The 20,634-nt window shown below is 35.2% G+C and overlaps 1 protein-coding gene across 1 annotated transcript; it reads right to left on the reverse strand.

The window, feature by feature from the left end:
- Positions 1–2,184: 2,184 nt before the first annotated feature.
- On the reverse strand, positions 2,185–18,599 carry LOC131054644 (uncharacterized). The gene is made up of 2 exons (XM_057989188.2): positions 18,094–18,599; positions 2,185–3,065 (listed from the first exon to the last, which is right to left on the reverse strand). Exons 1-2 carry the CDS (start codon positions 18,571–18,573, stop codon positions 2,637–2,639), a joined length of 909 nt encoding a protein of 302 aa, XP_057845171.1. The 5' UTR covers positions 18,574–18,599; the 3' UTR covers positions 2,185–2,636.
- Between the last annotated feature and the right edge of the window lie 2,035 nt (positions 18,600–20,634).

The following is a 20,634-nucleotide window of genomic DNA, read 5'->3' on the forward strand; positions in this document are numbered from 1 at the left end:
TTCATTGTTTGCACCCTTCGTAAGTTTTTGAGCATGAATCATCCAAATGTTTTCACTTTCATCCCTAGCTATGCAACCCACCCCTGATGGGCCTCGATTGTCTTTTGATGCTCCATCAAAGTTGACTATAACCCACCTAGAATATGATTTTGACCATTCTAAAATTTCCTATCTCCAAAGATGAATTAGCCCATGAAGGCCTATCAATAAGCCTCCATATAGATGTACTTATTTGAATGGAAAAAAAATAAATTATTTTGATTTATATACTTAAAGAAACATATTACTAAATAGTATAGGTTTGAAATTTTAATTATTACAAATACAAAAATGAATAGTCAATAAAATATTTAATAAAAATTTACTAAAAAATATCCAAGCACCAAACATTGGGGTTAATGGTCTAACTCTAATGAATTATAAAAAATTTAATTTCTAGTGAAATTTATGAGTTACATAACAATGTCATTCAATAAAAAATATTAGAAAAATATGTGAAAAATAACAAATAAGATAGAAATTATTCCTTAAAAAATCTTAGCTTGAATCTACATAGTAATTATAACATCTCATTAATTTACATCATCTTTAGATTCCCCCTTTGTTCTCTATAATTGACACAACTTAAAAAATGTTGATTTTTAGTAACCCACGTAGGACAATAAGTAGGACATACTATTGTAATGTAACTTTGTGTATAATGATCAAAACCAAGATCCTCCCATTCAACCCCCGCTTAGAAATCATTCTACTCTTCCTTATCCTTGGCATTTTGCATCCTCCTAAGATATTGCAACCCCTATAATAACTTACTAACCATAACTTCTAGAGCTGGAAATGGATTGACTAAGGTGGGCTTATTACTTCCGGTGTATGCTGTCTGGAATTTTGCTTTTTGTTGTTAGCTTTTATCCGATGTTACTCTGTGGAGGGTGAGGTGTGTCCTTTTGCATGGCTTTTGCTCGTAATTATTCTTATCTACTGAGCATGGTGATTTGATGGAGGAGCAAACCCTTGCCAAATGACCATGTTCATGATAGATTTATCACTTGAACGTTATATTTTAATAATCAATAGGCTTCTCCCATTCAATTCCCACCCATATCCAGTATGATTGTTTGTAGAAGTGGCTTATTTAGGTCCAGAGACAGATTGTAGCATAATTTAGGAATGCTGGATATTTTGTGAAATATGATGTCATAACATATTCTCCGATAGCAGATGCTATCTTTTAGGCATGTTCCATGCTAGCAGTCATTGGGGAGAAGGGAGAGACAAACACAAACCTGTAACACATTCATAAATCTTTTCTGTATTTGAAATCAGAGACTCAGTCTTCCATGAAAAAATCAGATTTGCTCAAGAATAATGGTCTACCTTGGACAGCTGCATCTATTTCTTGTTGGGAGTTGAACATGGGCATGAAATATCTTTTTGGCATCATCAAGGTATCAAATTGAATCCACAGGATTCCAGTTGCTTTTGATATATGCTATAAGGATATGGGGACCAGGATAGACTCCCATAAATCTAAAGATCAAAGCTTTATCTATAAATAACCAAAGGCAGTGTTCCATGTCATCTACAATGAAAGATACCTTGGGAGTCAAATATTTTTAAGCAGCTACCATTTTCCTTTTTTCATGGGGAAAGTTGATGTGGTACACTTGCCATGATTTTGGGGGAATTCTTGTAGATCCTCCTTATTTTGATGGTCTGGGTTTTGTGAGAGTACAGATATGAAATTTTTTGAAGGTATGGAAAGTGTTTAGGTTGGCAGCCATGACAAGGGAGGATGCAACAGCCTCCTGCTTGAGAAAGGGAGCACTGGAGTAAAAGGTGGGGAAATCGGAGGCAGGGGAAGGGGTGGGTTGATTGCGATTGTGTGAGTAAGGCGTGTTGCTTATTCCATATAGAAACAAACTAGCACCTCCGCATCTCAGCAGGCATCAAGTATCAGAACTGTTGAATTTAATTTGACTCTAGAAACATTTTTCGCTAGGTGCACAAACCTGCTATGTTTATGAGAGAATGCAATCCTGTAGGTCTTAAATGCTTGAAGCCCAGCCCCACCACCTTAAGCTTGTCTGCATCACTACATTTACTTATGCTACACTACACTTTCATGCACTCGTCAGTAAAGAAAATGCAATGCATCTCAAAAGGTAAGACAGAAGCATATGGTTGAGTTGAGACCAATCAAAATGGACACAGATAAGTAACCTGTGCATCATGACCCTTATTGAGTAGTTTGGCACCACTGAAGGTGTAAAGTTAAGCCAAAATCATAAAAACCGTATTCGTATTACATTGGCTGATTTAACATCACAAAAGGTGAAAATGAAATCATAAAAATGCATTTATATTACATTGATCAATTCAACTTTATTTGCGTATGTATTCTTCATCCTCTATCGGCCATATTCATCTGCTTGAAAAAAAATCACAAGAAAGAAATGAGGAGGCCTCCTGCATCCTTCCATTAGGATATTATTTGAACAAGCTGCCATCCTTTAAGAATTCAGATGTCTGGAGCTGGGCTGCATAGCTAATATCTCCATCAATTGAGAACAAGTTTCAAAGATTCTCATGTACCAAGCCTCTGGAAGAACCTCACTACATTGCCAGTAGTTAATTTACTTGTCCTTGGATGAGAAAGCGGTTTCATACGTCAGTTGAACAACTAAAATCACAATAAGTACTGCATACAGTGCAAGCTTTGGCCATTCTGCATTTCCCGATGCAATGGCATCTATTAATCCAAAGCTGAGCACAAGTATCAGGAATAGATAAAGATTTCTTCTGATGCTAGAATTAAGTGTTTGTTTTGTGACCTTCTTGAGTATGTCAGCTTCCATTTGGATGCTATTCTTTTTATCGGGAGAAATTTCCTTTAATTTTTTGGCAGGAGCATAAAGTCTCTGGAAGAAAAGACCTTCGTTACGGCTTTCCCAACTTTGTTTCTCAAACCTGTCTATCTGTTGCTCCTTTCTCTGCAGTTCAGCTCGTTCGGATGCAAGTTCTTCTTCACAAGCTCGGACGTCTTCTTCAACAGACTCCAGAACCTAACTAGCCAGTGTATATTAGAAAAAAAATAGATGGTTTACTGGGTTAAGGGAGTAAAACTCATAAGCATTATTTGATTGGAATGAAAATCCCGATGCTATTTGAAATTTCCTGATTTAAGGAAAATATTTAAGCTTAAGTCTTGAAAACAATATTAAAACACTGAAAAAGAAGATAAGGAAGATGAGAGCACTTCGTATTCTCTAGTAGGCAGAGCGTTCATTGTGAGATGTGTTAAGAAAGTCAATTAACACAATCTAAAAAACGATTGCATTTTAACCTTTTTTTAAAGTTTCCTTCTTTTTCTATTTTTATTGAGAAGAGCAATGGTTCTGAAGCTAGATCAATGATCTGGAGCCAAGGGCAGAACTATGAAGGCAATGTGTACTTTGAAAATAGATCAATCCGTGTTTTTCTAAAATAAGTAAATGTTTGTCTCAAATTTTTAATGCATTTTTATGTTACCATTCTTTTTGTTGTTGTTTAATAAACTTCTGTTTGTGTTAAGAGAGAGAGTCAATGTTCTGAAGTGTGACTTGTCATTTCACAATCTAAAAAATGATTGCGTTTTAACCTTTTTTTAATGTTCTTTTCCATTTTTATTGAGAAAAACAATTATTCTGAAGATAAAAGCCTGAGAGAGTCAAAGAGCTTTATAGATAAAGTGTATAAAGCTAATCAATAATCTGGAACCAACGGAAGAACTATGAAGTCAATATTTACTTTGAAAATTGATCATCCATCTTTTTCTAAAAGAAGTAAATGTTGCTCTCAAATTTTTAATGCATCTTTATATCATAATTTTTTCTGTATTTGTCACATAAACTCCTGTTTTTATGATCGGTAACATGGCTGTACACCAAATTTTTTTAACAGCATGTTTCTGACTGCTCTTCCTTGGAACCTACATATAGATCTTGAAATTTAGTTCCAAGTCTTGACAATCTACTTGATGTTCTAGACAAGGAACCAGCCTAGAAGAAGGAGAAAATCAAAGTTGCTACTTTCAAGAAGCCCAAGACATGCTCCGACCCCAAAATGCATCTATAGTGACTGCCAAGTGCCAACAAAGAAACTCCTCAAATGGAATGAAGAAATAATCCATAAGTAAATTGCAGATCATTTTTTATGAAGGACCAAAGAGATCTAATGACCCAGTTAATTGCTTCCATTCTCCTAGGTTTATCACATTTTTTGAGCTCAACATCATTGCAAGCAATACCAAGCTCCAACAATATTTGTATCCATCGGAAAATTGAGAACTCATAGACCAAAATGTTTATGCTTCAATTCTCTTCAAATCTTTTAAGTTGAAGAAGAAGAAAGAAATTGTACTATCAGATGGTAAATTGATTGCAGAAGAAGCAAACAATTGGTCAATTGGATGAAAACAAAAGTACACAAATGGTTGAGTCATGCATAGCTTGTCATTTTTATTATGTTATAAATGTGTTCAAAGAATATTGTGTGTAAGCTAGGGATGCCAGAACAAGCATTCTTAGGGTAGGAAAGCTCCATATCTCAAATTGGAAAGAATTCAGAGTTATGAAAATGGAATTTTACTTTTGAATGAAAATACAAGATTCAACAGCAAATTTTGAATGAAAAGCTAGACAAGTTCCTGACTACAACTGAATTTCATCATTTGTATAAATTAAGGATCTCAAGTGATAGATAAGATGTGTTGTTAAAATGCTTAAAAGTTTGCATTTACATATTTGAAAAACTTGACTCTTTGTCATTCAAAATTTAAAAGATGCTTATACGAAAAGCATTGGCTCTGAAAGCAAAGAGTTGAGGACACAATTCTCGCACATTATTTAGTTTGCCTCTTCGAACAAAGAAAATAAAAGCATTGGCTCTGAAAGCAAAGAGTTGAGGACACAATTCTCGCACATTATTTAGTTTGCCTCTTTGAACAAAGAAAATACATGCTATAAAAAGAAGAAAAACAAATAATGTAAATCCCAATAGCCACTATAACAAATCCTTTCCACACAACAGTCTATTGTAAGCAATGTTGGAAAAAATCCAATAAAATTATCATTTGTCCTATTAATTAGGAATGCGCTAACATTCTTATTGCTTCCCAAATTTTTGAATAAACCATTTACAATAGACTATTTTTACATTCTTTTCCAATTCATCAATCCCCAATCTTATGCATTCTTTTCTTGCGTTCTTATTTTTGGGGGAGAGGGGAGGGACTTGCCAATTCATTGCCAATGCAATTTGGTAACTAATGAGGATAAAATACGTATTCAATTCTTCCATATCTTTAACCTTTTTCCTATATCACGTTAACAACCTTTATACCCTTTAATGTCAAATCTCCTACATTTTAAGCTGTTCATATGCTTACTATAAATAAGAAATATTTAATCACATTTAAGATAAAATAGTTGAACATATGTACTTAATTTTATGATTTATCTACTAATAATCACAGCTGCCAGTTCTGCCTGCATGTAACATGACAAAGGTTCAACAGTTCCTGTAGCAGTGGATATTACAACTGAAGGGAGTTGCTGATATGTACCTGTGGGCCGGCTGTGGCTGTTGGAAACACTATTAATCTCCAGTTGGTTGAGGAACAAGCATATATCATGGAGATTATAAATATTTAGAATTTTTGTTACAAATGCCTACTTGTTTTAAAACTTTGTTATTCAAAGTTTGTCTTTTGTACAAACCATTGGGCTAACAAATTGGACAAATATAAGTAAACTATTACATGTTATTTCCTCTATTAAAAACCTAGGGTACTGGTGTAAAATACGTACTTGATGAGTTAATAATATAGTGTTGTAATTGGAAGTGATATGTTGCTCTTAGTTTTATGGTGAGATAATTGATTAAAGATCTGAAGCAGATCTATTAGCTAAGTTAGCAAGAGATCATCACAAGAATGTGAGGTAGGGCCCACTTGTCAAATTGTGTTTGTTGATGATTAGTTGTTTCTTTATTTGTTCTTGTATGATTTTGATTCATTCATAAGTTTGCAGTTCATGTGGAATAATTAGTTTGCAATTATTGAAACAATTATATTTATTAGAGAGATAAGATTTCCACAGTTCATGCTAAATTCAAATATGCTTCTGGATTCAGCTGTGTAGAAGTTTTAGCATCAACGTTTCGATGATTCTCTCATCCCGATGATGAATCACGGAGTGTGATTCGAAACATTGATGCTAAAACTTCTACAAAGCTGAATCCAGGAGCATATTTGAATTATATTTATGTTATAGAGATCTAGTAAGTGTAACAAGTTTTTATGTAAGATGTGCAGATATTAGAAATTACATTAGTTATTTTAATATTTGTTATTGCTTCAACAATAGTAATCTTATAGTTATTCTTTGTTCTGGTCAACAGTATATTGTTCTTGAAGCTGGTATCGTTTTCTACCATTTACTATAGCCAGTTTTATTTTTTTGTTACTTCGCATATACTGTTCTCTGTAGCATAATCTAAAATGTTCCTATAGCCAATAGTATTACTTTTCAATATTGTTTCTTAGAATGCTGATGTTTCCCTTCTCTACCTTTTACAGCGATAGTTGCATGCATACGCTCAACCCCACTACATGTCGCCCTTGAGCATATAGTCATTATGTCTTTTGCAAGATATACTCTAAAATTAAAATTTGATCAAACTGAACTTTTTTTTTTGAGCACATGGATATTGAATTTAAATATCAGATATATTCCATAAAGTTGTCACGTAACCAGCTCAATTTTATCCAATCAGTAACATTAATTGAAAACATTGCAAGAACCAAAACACAATAGTAATTGGTTTCTCCATTTAGACAAGTGGTTCTCTACATGGAAGTGCAAACAACTGAATTTCAAGAAGCAAGCAATGGTCTAATCAAGCCTAAGGACTCACTTGAAAATTTTCCAAAAAAGAAATCAGACAAAGAAAATGCAGGTTTTGTACTTAAATAACAAATCAAAGAGAAGCTGGTGGAAAAAAATTTAAAATCATTTGACTCTGAAAATGAGGAGAATATGACAATGAAATCTATAGCTAGTAAACTTAATTCAAGCACAACTAAAATTCAAGAGTTTGTTAGATAAAAGGTCAAACGAACTTTAGATCCTCACTCTGTTGATCTCTAGAAATGTCAATTTGAAAGGAGGAAAAGTGAAGGACTTAAATGGGGTAAATACAAAAACTCCATTAAGAATATGTGCCTAGGCTCAAGGATTCCTCCTTGAATGAGCTATGAGCAACAAAGTTTTTAGTGAGACAAATAAATGGTACACCATAAAATAAAAATTTGAAAGGAATAAGGAAGAGTTACAAGTTATCCAGTTTATACAAAAATTAGCATCATTCCAACATAGTAACAGAATTAAAGAAATGAACAAGAATTGAAGATAGAAGAAGAATAGAACCAACCTCACCAACAGTGAAAACAATACACCTTAAGAAAACCCTGCAAACAGAAAAACCTAGCCTCCAAAGCACCAAAATCAATGTACTATCAGCGACAGAAGGTTACGATATAATATCAAGCTTTGAACTTTACAGGAGATGAACACCCTCAATCCTAGAGAAATTCCATTAGCATAACCATATATAAAACTAGACATTATGTCTCCATCCCAAGCCTTGTATATATAGGCCAAGGTTACAAACAAAACTATGGATAGTTTTCCAAAAGCATGGGCTCAAAACCATGAGCCAAAGACTAGTCAAGCTGGAGCTGGCCCACATTCAACCCATGCTCCTCACATCTAAGTGTAACTCCACAAATAGAATGTAACTCCCAATTGAAAAATTTGACTCCCAAAACCAGCTGAGATCAAAGTAACTCCCAAATGCTCCATGTAGGTGTAATAATTGTCTCTTACACTATAAATAGCCAGTCAAAGATACTAGTCATAGTCCACCTAATAACCCCTCAACTCAATTTCTTACAATCATCATAAGACCAATGACACATGGTAGAGAGTACCATCTATGAAACTCAATTTAGTTTTCTAACCCCTCAATAATTTCGTTTTTATGAATTACTGATTCCTTAGTGAGCTGCCATCGTTTCATTTAATAAAAGATTCCATCCAAGTTGAATACCTTTTTCCACTTTGACAGCTTAGTTGCAACATTACAAATATTAAATAACTTACACTACACCTAGGGCTTTCTGAGTGTAAAACACACCTATTTCCCTAATCCTAACAAAAATATAGTAAATTGACTCGTTCAGGTTCTCGCAAGCCTTACAGATTATCAAGCGCTACAAAGTTCATTAAAGTTCCAGTAAAATTAAACCAAAGTATATGAATGGGTGAAGTACTAACATATATGTTCAAAAATACAGATTGATAAAAGGATAAGAATAGAAGGTGAAGAGTTGCATCGTTGGCAACTATGTCAGTGGAAGTGATGGGTCCTGAAAGCATGAAAGGATTTTATTTTAAAGACGTGAATTTTGCAGAAATTTTCAAATTTGGAAGGCTTGTCAAGAACCACTGACAGATGACAGAAGCCAGTGGAATTTCTGTTCAGGAGAAAGAAGTTGTGTTCCCAGCAAAATTGTCCAAGAAAAATTGGTCAAATTGTACATTTGCCATTCAAATGGTCATTTTGTGAGAGGGAAGACCTGGAATTTGGTACACTAACAATATTTTTGATCTACATTGCCTCAAGGCATTAGCAGATATGCTGAAAATGAGCATTTGTCGGTTTACCAAAGGAAGGAACGAAAATGCTGGATCGTATGTCAGTTCCCACTACCAAACAAACCATAGAAAGAATTGACCATGGACTGTACTAGATTTACCAAAACTCTGAGAGGTGATGATTTCATATTGATATATGTTGATAGATCATCAGAGATAGGAGATTTTATTGTTTGTATCTGTCGTGGCACACACAGGAAGTTAAGAATTTTTGTGCCATAGCCATACTTTAGTTTTCTTTACTTGAAAAAATAACTTGTTTGGTAATTGTGCTTATTCATGGAATAGCCAATTACAGATTGTTAAGTTTTGATCAGATTTAAAAAATTCAAACTGCTTGTAGTATAGGTCACCAATCTACTGTGTGACCTTAGAATTCACCCAATGTTATAAGCTACTGTAAGTAGATTATGTGCTTATTAAATATTTCACGATCTGCTATATGAGTGTGCCACGATATGCAATATGTTTATATGGCACTATCTGCAATATACGATCTGCAATATCAGATATGATCTGAAGGTTGTATTTTATCTGCTAAAGTGTGATTTTGAAAGATGCACTACACTTATAGATTTCGGTGTCTCCATCCTTCTCAATGTATGCTAGTTATATAAGTGGATGAAGGGTTACATAGTGGAGAGATATGTCTTCCCACATGGGAAGACACATCTCTTCCCTACGTACCTCTTCACCACAGCACGTTAACTACCATCAATTTACCCAATCGGAAGGAGAGCAATTGTTAAGACTTGCTAATCAACCCGATAGCAAGAACGGTATGACTGTTGGTTAAACTTAATCTTGTTTTATTTATTACTCATTAACGTATATACTAACGGTTTAATTTATTAGTGTCTATGTTAATATGCAGAACAGATTAATACATCGGAATGAAATGGCACGACCGATGTTACAAAATTAACACTCCCTCTTAACTAGGGAGGATACATTTCATGTTAGAGAAAAATCACAATTCATCCATTGATTGTGAAGAGTAAAGATATCACACCATACTGATATTCAGAGATATGGTTCAATAATGAATATCAAGTCTCATGATACTCGCCATAACTCATAGTTATCAAGTAAGGTATGTGCACTGGCATCATGTCACATGATGCCTACCATACTGATAATGATTTCAAGGCATGTCCACGAATATTATGTCCATAATATTCATCATGAAGATCTCTATCATAATTATGGTTTATTTAATGATATCATCCAATAGATATCTACCATAACGTCTCAAAGATATATATACTATCATGACATGTCCACAGATATCAAGTCACATGATATCCATCAAGATAGATAAATTGATAATTGTAAAATCGTCACCTTACAATATCAATTTGAAACAAGTGTTCATTATTGAAAAGTTGTCACCCTTCAATAATGTTCATAAGAGGGCCCATGAAGTCATGGAGTCACACACATGACAAAAAGAGTTTACACGTTAAACATCTTAGAAATATTAGTATATCAGAATAAATGAGACTATCTCAAAATTAAATAACATTTTCAACCATACCAAGTTTATCTGTAAAGTGTTCAATCTTGATCCTGGAGAGAGGCTTCGTAAGAATGTCTGCAATCTGATCACCTGTACTAATATAATTCAGTCGGATCACATTTCTTTCCACCATATCTCGAACATAGTGATAAGGAATCTCTGTGTTTAGACCTGTCATGAAATACTGGATTCATTGAAAGCTCGATGCAACTCTGATTGTCACAATAGATGACAGTAGGATTTAAGGGCTGACCAAACAGTCCTATAAGCAATTTCCGGAGCCATACTGCTTCTCTTCCTCCCATGGAGGCTGCAATGTATTCAGCTTCTATAGAACTCTGAGCAACTGAAGATTGTTTTCTACATATCCATGAGATCATTCCTGATCCTAAACTGAAGCAACATCCTGATGTGCTTTTCCTGTCAACTACACTTCCAGCCCAATCAGAATCACTGAATCCATGTAGGTCAAGGTCTACATGTTTATACTTCAGACCAAAACCAATAGTTCCTTGAAGATATCTCAGAATATGTTTTGCAGCAACAAGATGCATTTCCCTAGGTTCACACATGAACTAACTTAGTGCATTAATAGCATAACATATATTAGGTCTTGTGTTTACCAAATACATCAAAGATCCAATAATCTGTTTGTAGAGGGTAGGAACTACAAACTCTAATTCTGCAACTGCTTCCTTTAGTTTGTGCAGATTTGACTCCATAGGTGTGGTCATGGATCTACAATCCATCATTCCAAATCTCTTGAGTATATCAATGGTGTATTTTCCTTGATTAAGGATTATACCATCTGCCTACTGCCAAACTTCCAATCCAAGGAAGTAGTTCCTAAATATTTCATATCAAACTCAAAGGCTAATTCTTTCTTACATCGAGAAATACAATTATCCTCTCCTGTGATTAGTAGATCATCAACATAAAGAATAAGAACTAATAATTCACCATTGATTACCTTGTAGTAGAGATTTGGATCTGCTTCATTCTTGGAAAATCCTAATTCCAAGAGATAGTGATCACTTCTTTCATACCATGCTCTGGGGGCCTGTTTCAGTCCATATAGAGCTTTCTTTAATCTGTAGACATGTGATTTGGCCTTATGAATCACAAAACCTTCAGGTTGCTCCAAATAAACTTCTTCTTCAATCTTACCATTCAGAAAAGAAGTCTTAACATCCATTTGATGGACTTTCCATCCTTTAAATGCTGCAATAGACAAAACTGCTCGAACAGAAGTGTATCTGGCCACAGGAGCAAATGTCTCTTCATAGTCAATACCTTCTTTCTGTGAGAAACCTTTGGCAACAAACCTTGCTTTGTGCTTCTCAATGCTGCCATCTGCTACATGTTTGATTTTGAAGAGCCATTTAGAAGATACCATAGATTTGCCTTTAGGCCTAGGCACAATATCCCAGACATCATTTTTCAGAATTGACTGATACTCTTCAAACATAGCATCTTTCCAAACTTGAAGCTTGAGCGCATCTCCAACACAGGAAGGTTCTGCATCAATGATCTCACTCATCAAGGCAGTATAACTGGAAAATAGATTAGGTCTCTTACTTTCTCTGAAAGTCCCCTTTGGAGCAGCATAATTTTCAGCTTCTTGAAGCATCTTTTTAGCCCAAAGTGGTCTCTTCCTAGTTTCGAGATAATGTTCTTCTAAGGGTAAGTTTTGAACTTCATGCTCGGCATTTTCAGAGGTCTCCCTCTGAATCTCAGGGCTGGAATCCTCATCCAAGCTTGTAGGAGGATCTTGGTGTTCTAATTCATTAGAGCTTTTGGACCTCCTGAATGCTATGTCTTCCTCAAAGATGACATCTCTGCTTAGTTCAATTTGCCTTTGACCAAGTATATATACTCTATAAGCTTTAGAGGTTTCACTGTACCCAACAAATACTCCTTTCTTTTCAGAAGGTTCTAACTTTGACTTCTTTTCTTTGGGGACATGAATATAGACTGGACACCCAAAGATCCGAAGATGACTTATGTCAGGTTTGTTACCAGTAAAGGCTTCTTCAGGGGTTTTATTATCAAGAAGAGAATGAGGACATCTATTTTGAATGTACACAGCTGTCCTAGATGCTTCAGCCCAAAATGAGGTTTCTATATTTTGGTCAAACAACATAGCCCTAGCAGCTTCTACTATAGTCCTATTCTTTCTTTCAACTACCCCATTTTGTTGTGGGTTATAAGGTACAGTTAACTCCCTCTTAATCCCAGCGTTTATACAATAATCTTTAAACATATCAGAAGTGTATTCCCCCCCATTGTCTGTTCTTAAGGTTATGATTTTCTTACCTGTCATATTTTCTGCAAGAGCTTTGAATTCCTTAAATTTAGAAAGGATTTCTTCAGACTCTTTGTACCTCAGAAAATATATCCAAGTATTCCTAGAATAATCATCTACAAATATTACATAATATAAAAAATCCTCCTAAGGAGGGTACAGACATGGGTCCACATAAATCAGAATGAACTAATTCTAATAAATTTTTGGATTTACTATTGCTAGAATTAAAAGACCCTTTAGTATTCTTTCCCAAGGCACACCCTTTGCAGGCTCCTTCAAAATTATGACTTAGCTTGGGTAAGCCAATCACCATCTTCTCTATCTTAGGTAGGGCATGGAAATGAAGGTGCCCTAATCTTTTGTGCCAAAGTTCATTCAAATCTGGAGTCTCATGAATGAAAGCTTGAAGGGGAGTGGTGCAAAGTCTATAGAGGCTCCCTTGTCTTACTCCAATGGTGTGGGCTTTCTTGATGGTGGAGTTCTTTGGCCAAGCAAGTACCTTTCCTTCCATAAAGGTTAATCTGTAACCCTTATCTTCAAGTGCAGAGACTGAGGCAAGGTTTCTCTTTATACCAGGTACAAATAGAACTTCAGTCAACTGTAGGGATATGCCTGACTTTAGGTTGATATTGTAGGTTCCTATTCCCATAACTGGATAATTCGAGTCATCACCAATTGTCACTTCTTCATTTGAATTTTCCACAAGTGTATCTAGGTGCTCACGAAATCCAGTGATGTGTCGAGATGCTCCGCTGTCAATCACCCATGTGTTGGAACTAGAGGTGACTTGACTAGAGAGGGTTGAGTAGAAGACTAGTCTCTCGGAATCACTCCCTTTCTTAACTTCTACCATTGAAGCCTATTGCTTGATCCTGTCTGGACACTTCATTGCATAGTGCCCATATTGGTCACATCTAAAACATTGTACTTCAAAAATGTCTCTCTTCTTCTTTGAAGACCTCTTTCCATTTGAGTCGTTGTCCCTTTTTCTCTTAAAGTTCTTCTTTCCTTTCTTGTGGGAATTTGAGTTTAGAACTTGAATGTCCTCATTGCCATTGTTTTGTTTTATTCCTCTTGTGACAAGTCGAGATTCCTCTTGAACGCAATCGGTTTTCAATCTATCAAACTTAGGAAATTTAGAACGAGCACTGATTCCTTGAATGAACAAATCCCATGAGGTAGGGAGTCCATTTAGAGCCATCATAGCAAGTTCTTTGTTGTCTACTAGATGTCCAATAGTGGATAGTTGATCCCTAAGCTCAGTGATCCTCAAGAAATAGGATGTAATTGTCTCTCCTTTATTCATCTTTATATGGTGTAGTTGATTCTTCAAGGTGAGTGCCCTGCTAGTGTTGTTGATTTCATAAATGTCAGCTAGGGCTTTGAACATCTGAAAGGCCATCTCATATTTAGAAATAACTGGCACAATGTGGTCTCTCACTGAATCCACAATTATCTTAAGAGCCTTCTCACTGTCCTTGCTCCACTGAACTTTCTCCGTATCATCAGAGGGTTCAGGAATTTCAATTTTGACATGGGAGTCAATTTTGTTTTCTTTCAAAACAAGTATGATCCTGAATTTCCAAGATACAAAATTTGATGCACTCCATCTAGTCGATCTTCAAACCTAACTCCGATTGCCATTAGGATTATAGGAATGTGATCTCCTAAGAGCCGGGTGAATGTCTATCTGATCGTTACATAATTTAATTTGATCTTCCTTAACTTAGCTCTGATACCGTGTTAAGTTTTGATCAGATTTAAAAAATTCAAACTGCTTGTAGTATATGTCACCAATCTACTGTGTGACCTTAGAATTCACCCAATGTTATAAGCTACTGTAAGTAGATTCTGTGCTTATTAAATATTTCACGATCTTCTATATGAGTGTGCCACGATATGCAATATGTTTATATGGCACTATCTGCAATATACGATCTGCAATATCAGATATGATCTGAAGGTTGTTATTTTATCTGCTAAAGTGTGATTTTGAAAGATGCACTACAGTTATAGATTTCGGTGTCTGCATCCTTCTCAATATATGCTAGTTATATAAGTGGATGAAGGGTTACGTAGTGGAGAGATATGTCTTCCCACGTGGGAAGACACATCTCTTCCCTACGTACCTCTTCACCACAGCACGTTAACTACCATCAATTTACCCGATCAAAAGGAGAGCAATTGTTAAGACTCGCTAATCAACCTGATAGCAAGAACGGTATGACTGTTGGTTAAACTTAATCTTGTTTTATTTATTACTCATTAACGTATATAGTATATACTAACGGTTTAATTTATTAGTGTATATGTTAATATGCAAAACAGATTAATACATCGGAATGAAATGGCACGACCGATGTTACAAAATTAACACAGATGACCACACATCTCAGTCCTGCTAAAAATTTTCTTCCACATCAGCGGAGCACTTGCAATAGCATATTAGTTAAAGTCATATCAACAATCATGTGACACATCTGTGTCATTTCAATAGAATCAGTTACATAAAATTCATATCATTCAAGCTTGTGCAGGGCATGGATGATTATGAAAGGCATCAGGAAGTCAATCATCTGGTTTGAAAGATGAATCGATTCATAGTTTTCAGGATATATGTCTATGTGTGTGATTGCAACAAGAAGCTTGGATTTTGGCTAGCAAGCAAGTCCATAAAGAAGAAAGCCAATAATTCATTTCTCAGAATATTGCTGCTCATAATGGAAAATATTCTATGCTGTTAGTTCAGGTTCAGATTCAGGTTTGGGTTCAGCAGTCGGCCATTTTTTTTCAGAACTGCTACAGTTGGGTATACATATATACTAAAACGAAAAATAAATTTTATATCCATATAGATATGTAAATATAAATAAGAAATATGGAAATCCTGTTTCAAAATTGCAGACTTCAGAGGTTACAATAAGCCGTCAGTAGCTAAATATGAGCATTTGTAGAACAAAGACTGCTGCAATTCCTGCATAGAGGCCTAAGTATAGCTGCCATTCAATTATATTGTCAAATCTTTATGTCCTCTGACTCTGCATATGGAGTGGCATTGGTATTGAATGAATAGTAGAATCTAGAGCCTAACGTGCAAGCTATGAAGATCAATTCAAGTAGCAGATATGGGATACAAATTCAGTGTATGGTGGAAAAATGTGTCATAGATAATGCACAGAATTCATATGTTCAAAACAAGTTCATGCCTAGACAAAACCCTCTTGTGGACACTTATGATTTATGAGAAGAAAAGTTACAGAGCTAAACTGCAATTGAAAAGAAACATTTATGAGAAGAAAACTGACAGAGCTTAGCAGCAATTAGTTAAACCCAAAAATCCGTTTTTTTCAAAAAGAAAAGTATTTTTTTATAGGGCTAATACCTGGGACTCTGGATTCATGCGAATTCACGGGCATGAAATGAATACTGGATATAGCCAGAAGGAACCACAGCCAGGAACTATACATGGTCTGATTCAGTATGGGTACATCCCCAGAAACAGGCAAACCTGGTAAGATAGCAAATATTCTGCAAAGAGAATTAAAGAAGATATTGAAGACTTTGGCTTGTTGTATAATCTATAAAGTTTTTTTAGGACACTGAGATTTGAACTGTTTGAATTTCATTTCATCTTTGCTCTGCAACTTAATTTTTTGTTGATTATGTAATTAATTTTGTTATGTAACTGGTAGAATAATTAAACTTATGAATTCTAAGTTGTGTTTGTAATAAAAATTTTGTAAATGTTTCATCTACACCCTAAATTGAGTGAATAACCATTGGTTGGTCATTGCACGAACTGCACCGTCATGTTGTGAAGCCTACAGGTTCACTCCCTTAACCAAATCTACACCTTCAATCCCCTTGCAACAAACTTTTGCTAAAATAATTTGGCCAATCGTGTGAAATGGGCAGCCAATTTTTAAACAGGTTCCATGATGATCACTCACAAACAAACATAGAGAGTAGAAAATTTCATTAATTGACGCCATTAAATTCATACAAAATGCTCCAAGCCCAAAACTGACGTACGCAATCTTTTCTCATTTCCTGTTTCTATAGCAGGTTCCTCCTTTCCAATGAGAACATGTGTTCCTTCTATAAAGGAAAGGTATTATATGCATAAATTACACCTTTCTTGGCTCCCATTGTGCATGAGGACATAAATCTCCCTTGCAAAGAGTGATACTGAAAAGGTTACATCTGAATATCACTTTCCATATGAGGACTACAAACATTTTTTGAAAGAATGAGTGAGGAATAACTGTAGGCTTGTTGCTACTGCCCTATCTAACCTGTAAGCCAACTCGCTTCAATTTAGGACAGCATGTTTTCAAGTTTTAGTTCCAACAAAGATGATTCAATCAAATATATTATATATTGAGCATCTTCTCCTGATTACAACTGCCTAAAGCCCGGAAACTTCCATAAACTACATCCTGAAATGCATTGTGAAAGAGTAACATTTTTATCGGCTTAGTCAAAATTGTTTTGATTTTGCGAATTTTGTACTCTGTTGGAATAGAATAATATAGAATTTATGGTATTTCTTATTGAAGGACTAATCATCAAGGGCAAAGTTTGACCAAATGTCATTACAGAGTCCGAATTTTATCATAGCATAGGTACATAAGGAGAGGCGTGACATTTGTTTTCCACTTTTTGGAATGATGCAATAGGCATCTTTGCTAGTCAAGAGCACACAGTTTTGCAGGAGGTAGTGAGTAGGTTTCTGCTGTTTGCTACAAATTTAATGCACACATTTCTGAGGATAGAAAAGTTTTTTCCTTAAGTAAACAATGTGTATTCCTACAGTGCAACTGGCGGGCTAAGAGCAAGCTTTTGATTTTGAACTGGTGAAGCTTAGGGCTGAAATGCAAACCCATTCTTATTACGATGCCAGAGTTCAACACTCAGCTGCGAAGGGAATCTTTAACAGGGGATATTCACTGGTCGTGGAAGGCCAGGTGATTTCGTTACCTGCAGGTAACAGCTAAGCAGAAAAGGAATCATCCTAGCCCTGCGATTCGTAAAGTCCAATTGTCTTAACTCTACAGACCTGGCAAGAGCAAATGACCTACCCAAATGGGTGTTGACTCCCACTGAAGAAAGAGTCATATAGGATGGCATTGAAGTGACATCATTGCCAAAAATGAGAACTTTCCTTGCTCATGTGCATCACCTTTCCATAAGTTGACACTTGAAGTACGCTGGCAGTTACTTGCAGAATTGCTTCTTTAAATGCAATATTAGTTTCTTGTTAGTACTTCATGCCAGTTAGGTTCAATTTCAAATATCAGGCTATGAAGAAAGTCCCTTACCACTTTTTTCCACCCTTAACAAAGTTGTTCTTAATGACACCTACCCTCCGGACAAAGCAATTCTTGCCTGATAGCAGATGCCTTCAATTTAAAATCCCAAAATCATCGACTATTTTTCCAAAACCAAGAAACACCCAAAGCAAAGAAAAAGACAAAAGATGGACGAAGAATCAATGCATGACATACCTTGAGACCTGCCTCATCCAGATCTTTAACAGTGTCATCTGCAATTTGTTGGAACTCAGAATTGGTCTGCTCAGCCATATCTTTAAGTTGGTCAGATCTCTCACTTACAAATTCCGTCACCCTAATTTTCTGGGTCTCTAGCAATGCTATTTCTGCCAGCATATCCTGTGTCTTCTCATTTCCATCCCCATCTCTATTCCCAACTTTGACAACAATTCGTCCTCCCCATTTACCAGCATTTGCATATTCTCTGTTGGTCTGAAACAATATATGCTTGGTTTGTTTGGTTGGAACTTCGTGTTTTTTATTTCTTTGGCAGAACGATATGGAGTTGTTAGATGAAGCTAATTTTAATCTCCATTGGCATTGCCCCGAGCTTGTGATGCATCCTAAGGCTTCCACCATTGCAGGTTTTTTTTCTCGATGTTGGTATTGATGATCTGCATGCAGTGCATGCGTTTGTCCATTTGAACCACTCATTTTTTGGTTGATTAGTGTGGGATGAAGTTTAATTAAGTCTCCGGATATTTTTCATCTTATCCCAAAAACAGGAGGGGTTCATTGGCACAAGCGCTTTTAAAATATCTTTTTGATAAAATAAACAAATTAATTAAATTATTAATCTTCTTTTTTCTTTTTTTTCTTTTTTCAAGCAGTCAGTAGGTTGTCAAGAGATAAAAAAAAATTAAAGTACTATCAACAGTTAAAACAAATAAAAAGAAATTAAAGTACTACCAACAATCTACAATCTAAATGAATCAGGATAAGGAAAAAATCCTAAAACCACCATTCATATCAACAATTTTAGTACAAAATTGTTGTCTTAAATTCTGAACTTTAGCATACATTGTAATTGTTTAGAGCACAAAGTATCTTTTTCATGGAATAATAGAATTTGAAATTTTATATTATCAAGGTGGTTGTTGACCTCCACATTCTCTTCGCGGGAGCTCTCAATATAAAGGAACAATTTTGAAGATGATGTCAAAGTAAAACTTTAGTATATCAGCTTCCTAATAAACATTATACTTTGAAAAAACTAGTGAGCATCTATTTTTTCATATATATTAAGAAAAATGGAATGTCTCATAGAATCCACAACAATATTGTTTTGAAGGCCAAAGCATATCATGGCTTCTTTCCAACACAATACATGATTGAAAATAGTTAAAAGAAATTAAAAAATAACATTTCATTTCCTCTCAATCCATGAACAACCCCAATAATTATGTTTCAAGCTTTCATTATGTTGATAGAAAGGACATTTAATTGATTGAACCATCATACATCTCAACTTGTCACTCATAGCAATGTGAAGTGTAAGACTTTTCAAGCCAAAATTTGAGCATTAGCCTTAGCTTTGAATCTCAATACCTGAGCACTCAATCTTCTCCATATCTTTCCTTTGAACTTATATTTTCATTTCTACTTTAACCTTGGATTTAGGGACATAGAAGGTAGGAGATTAAGATAAATCTTTTTTAAGGGAAAGCAACCAAAATGAAACTTAGACAACCATCACTAATCTTTAAAAACATTACATTGCAGGGGAGTGCAAAGCTTCATAATAAGGTCAATAGAAACCAATGCTTCCACAAAAGTTAAAAAAAAGCCTTGAAACCTATTATTTAAATCCCACAAATCCCCAAACTAATGGATCCCTTTATTGAAAAGATAATAAGCATACCCCAAAAAGGAAACAACAAGAGGTTGGTGTTGATATTACACCATTCTATTCCACCAAATAACAATGGCTCAAAACTAAAACCATGTTGCAAGGAAGAAATTTTCCAATTTAAACATCTAAAAACGTATTGTCATGCATTTCATATGGAGACAAGAGGAAATGAATCTTTTAAATAAAATAAAAGGGTCGATAATCTTTTTCTAACCAACAGATAGACTACCATTTCTTTGAAAGAAGCTTGTATAATCCAATAACAAACTGAATTCTTTCATGGCTCTTCACCAACAACTTTAATTATCCATTTAGTTGATAAACAAACCACTTGAGTTTTCGGATCCAAGAGCCCCAAACCCCCTTTAGTTTTAGGTTGGACATAATGTGTTGGCATTTTTTATGATTATGTTGTGATTGTCATTGATGGACACACACTTGCTATGAGATCACTTTTTGTATGTATGAGCTACGCTCAACCGGTATTATGTTATAGTCTTTCGACTATCAGTATCTTGCAGAAAGTGTTTACCGATCTCAAGCGACATGAGGACCTCAAGCGATTCGAGGATCTCAAGCGAAACATAGCAAAGGAACTAGAAGCGGCAGTTATCATTTTTCCAGTCTTCATTTCTATCAACCAGTAATCTGCTAAACCGGTATTACTCTAAGTTACAAACCGGTAATCGGTAAAGTTGTATAAACTGCTAATACTATGTGATGAGTTACCAACCGGTATATCTTTGTGATGAGTTACCATCCACTGACACTTTGACAGTGATTTTGTGTCGTGTTACCAAATGTGTCTAGATACAATGAACCTAGGAACTTGCAATGTAATCCTATTGGACCGACATGAAATC

The sequence above is a fragment of the Cryptomeria japonica genome, chromosome 8, assembly GCF_030272615.1.
Source record: "Cryptomeria japonica chromosome 8, Sugi_1.0, whole genome shotgun sequence".
Classification (NCBI taxonomy): domain Eukaryota; kingdom Viridiplantae; phylum Streptophyta; class Pinopsida; order Cupressales; family Cupressaceae; genus Cryptomeria; species Cryptomeria japonica.

Excerpts from the sequence above, each read along its gene's own strand:
- LOC131054644 (XM_057989188.2), bottom strand. The coding sequence starts at position 18,573 with ATGAGTGGTTCAAATGGACAAACGCATGCACTGCATGCAGATCATCAA. Across the intron at positions 3,066-18,093 it reads TGGATGAGGCAGGTCTCAAG|GTTCTGGAGTCTGTTGAAGA; the intron begins GTATGTCATGCA and ends CTGGCTAGTTAG.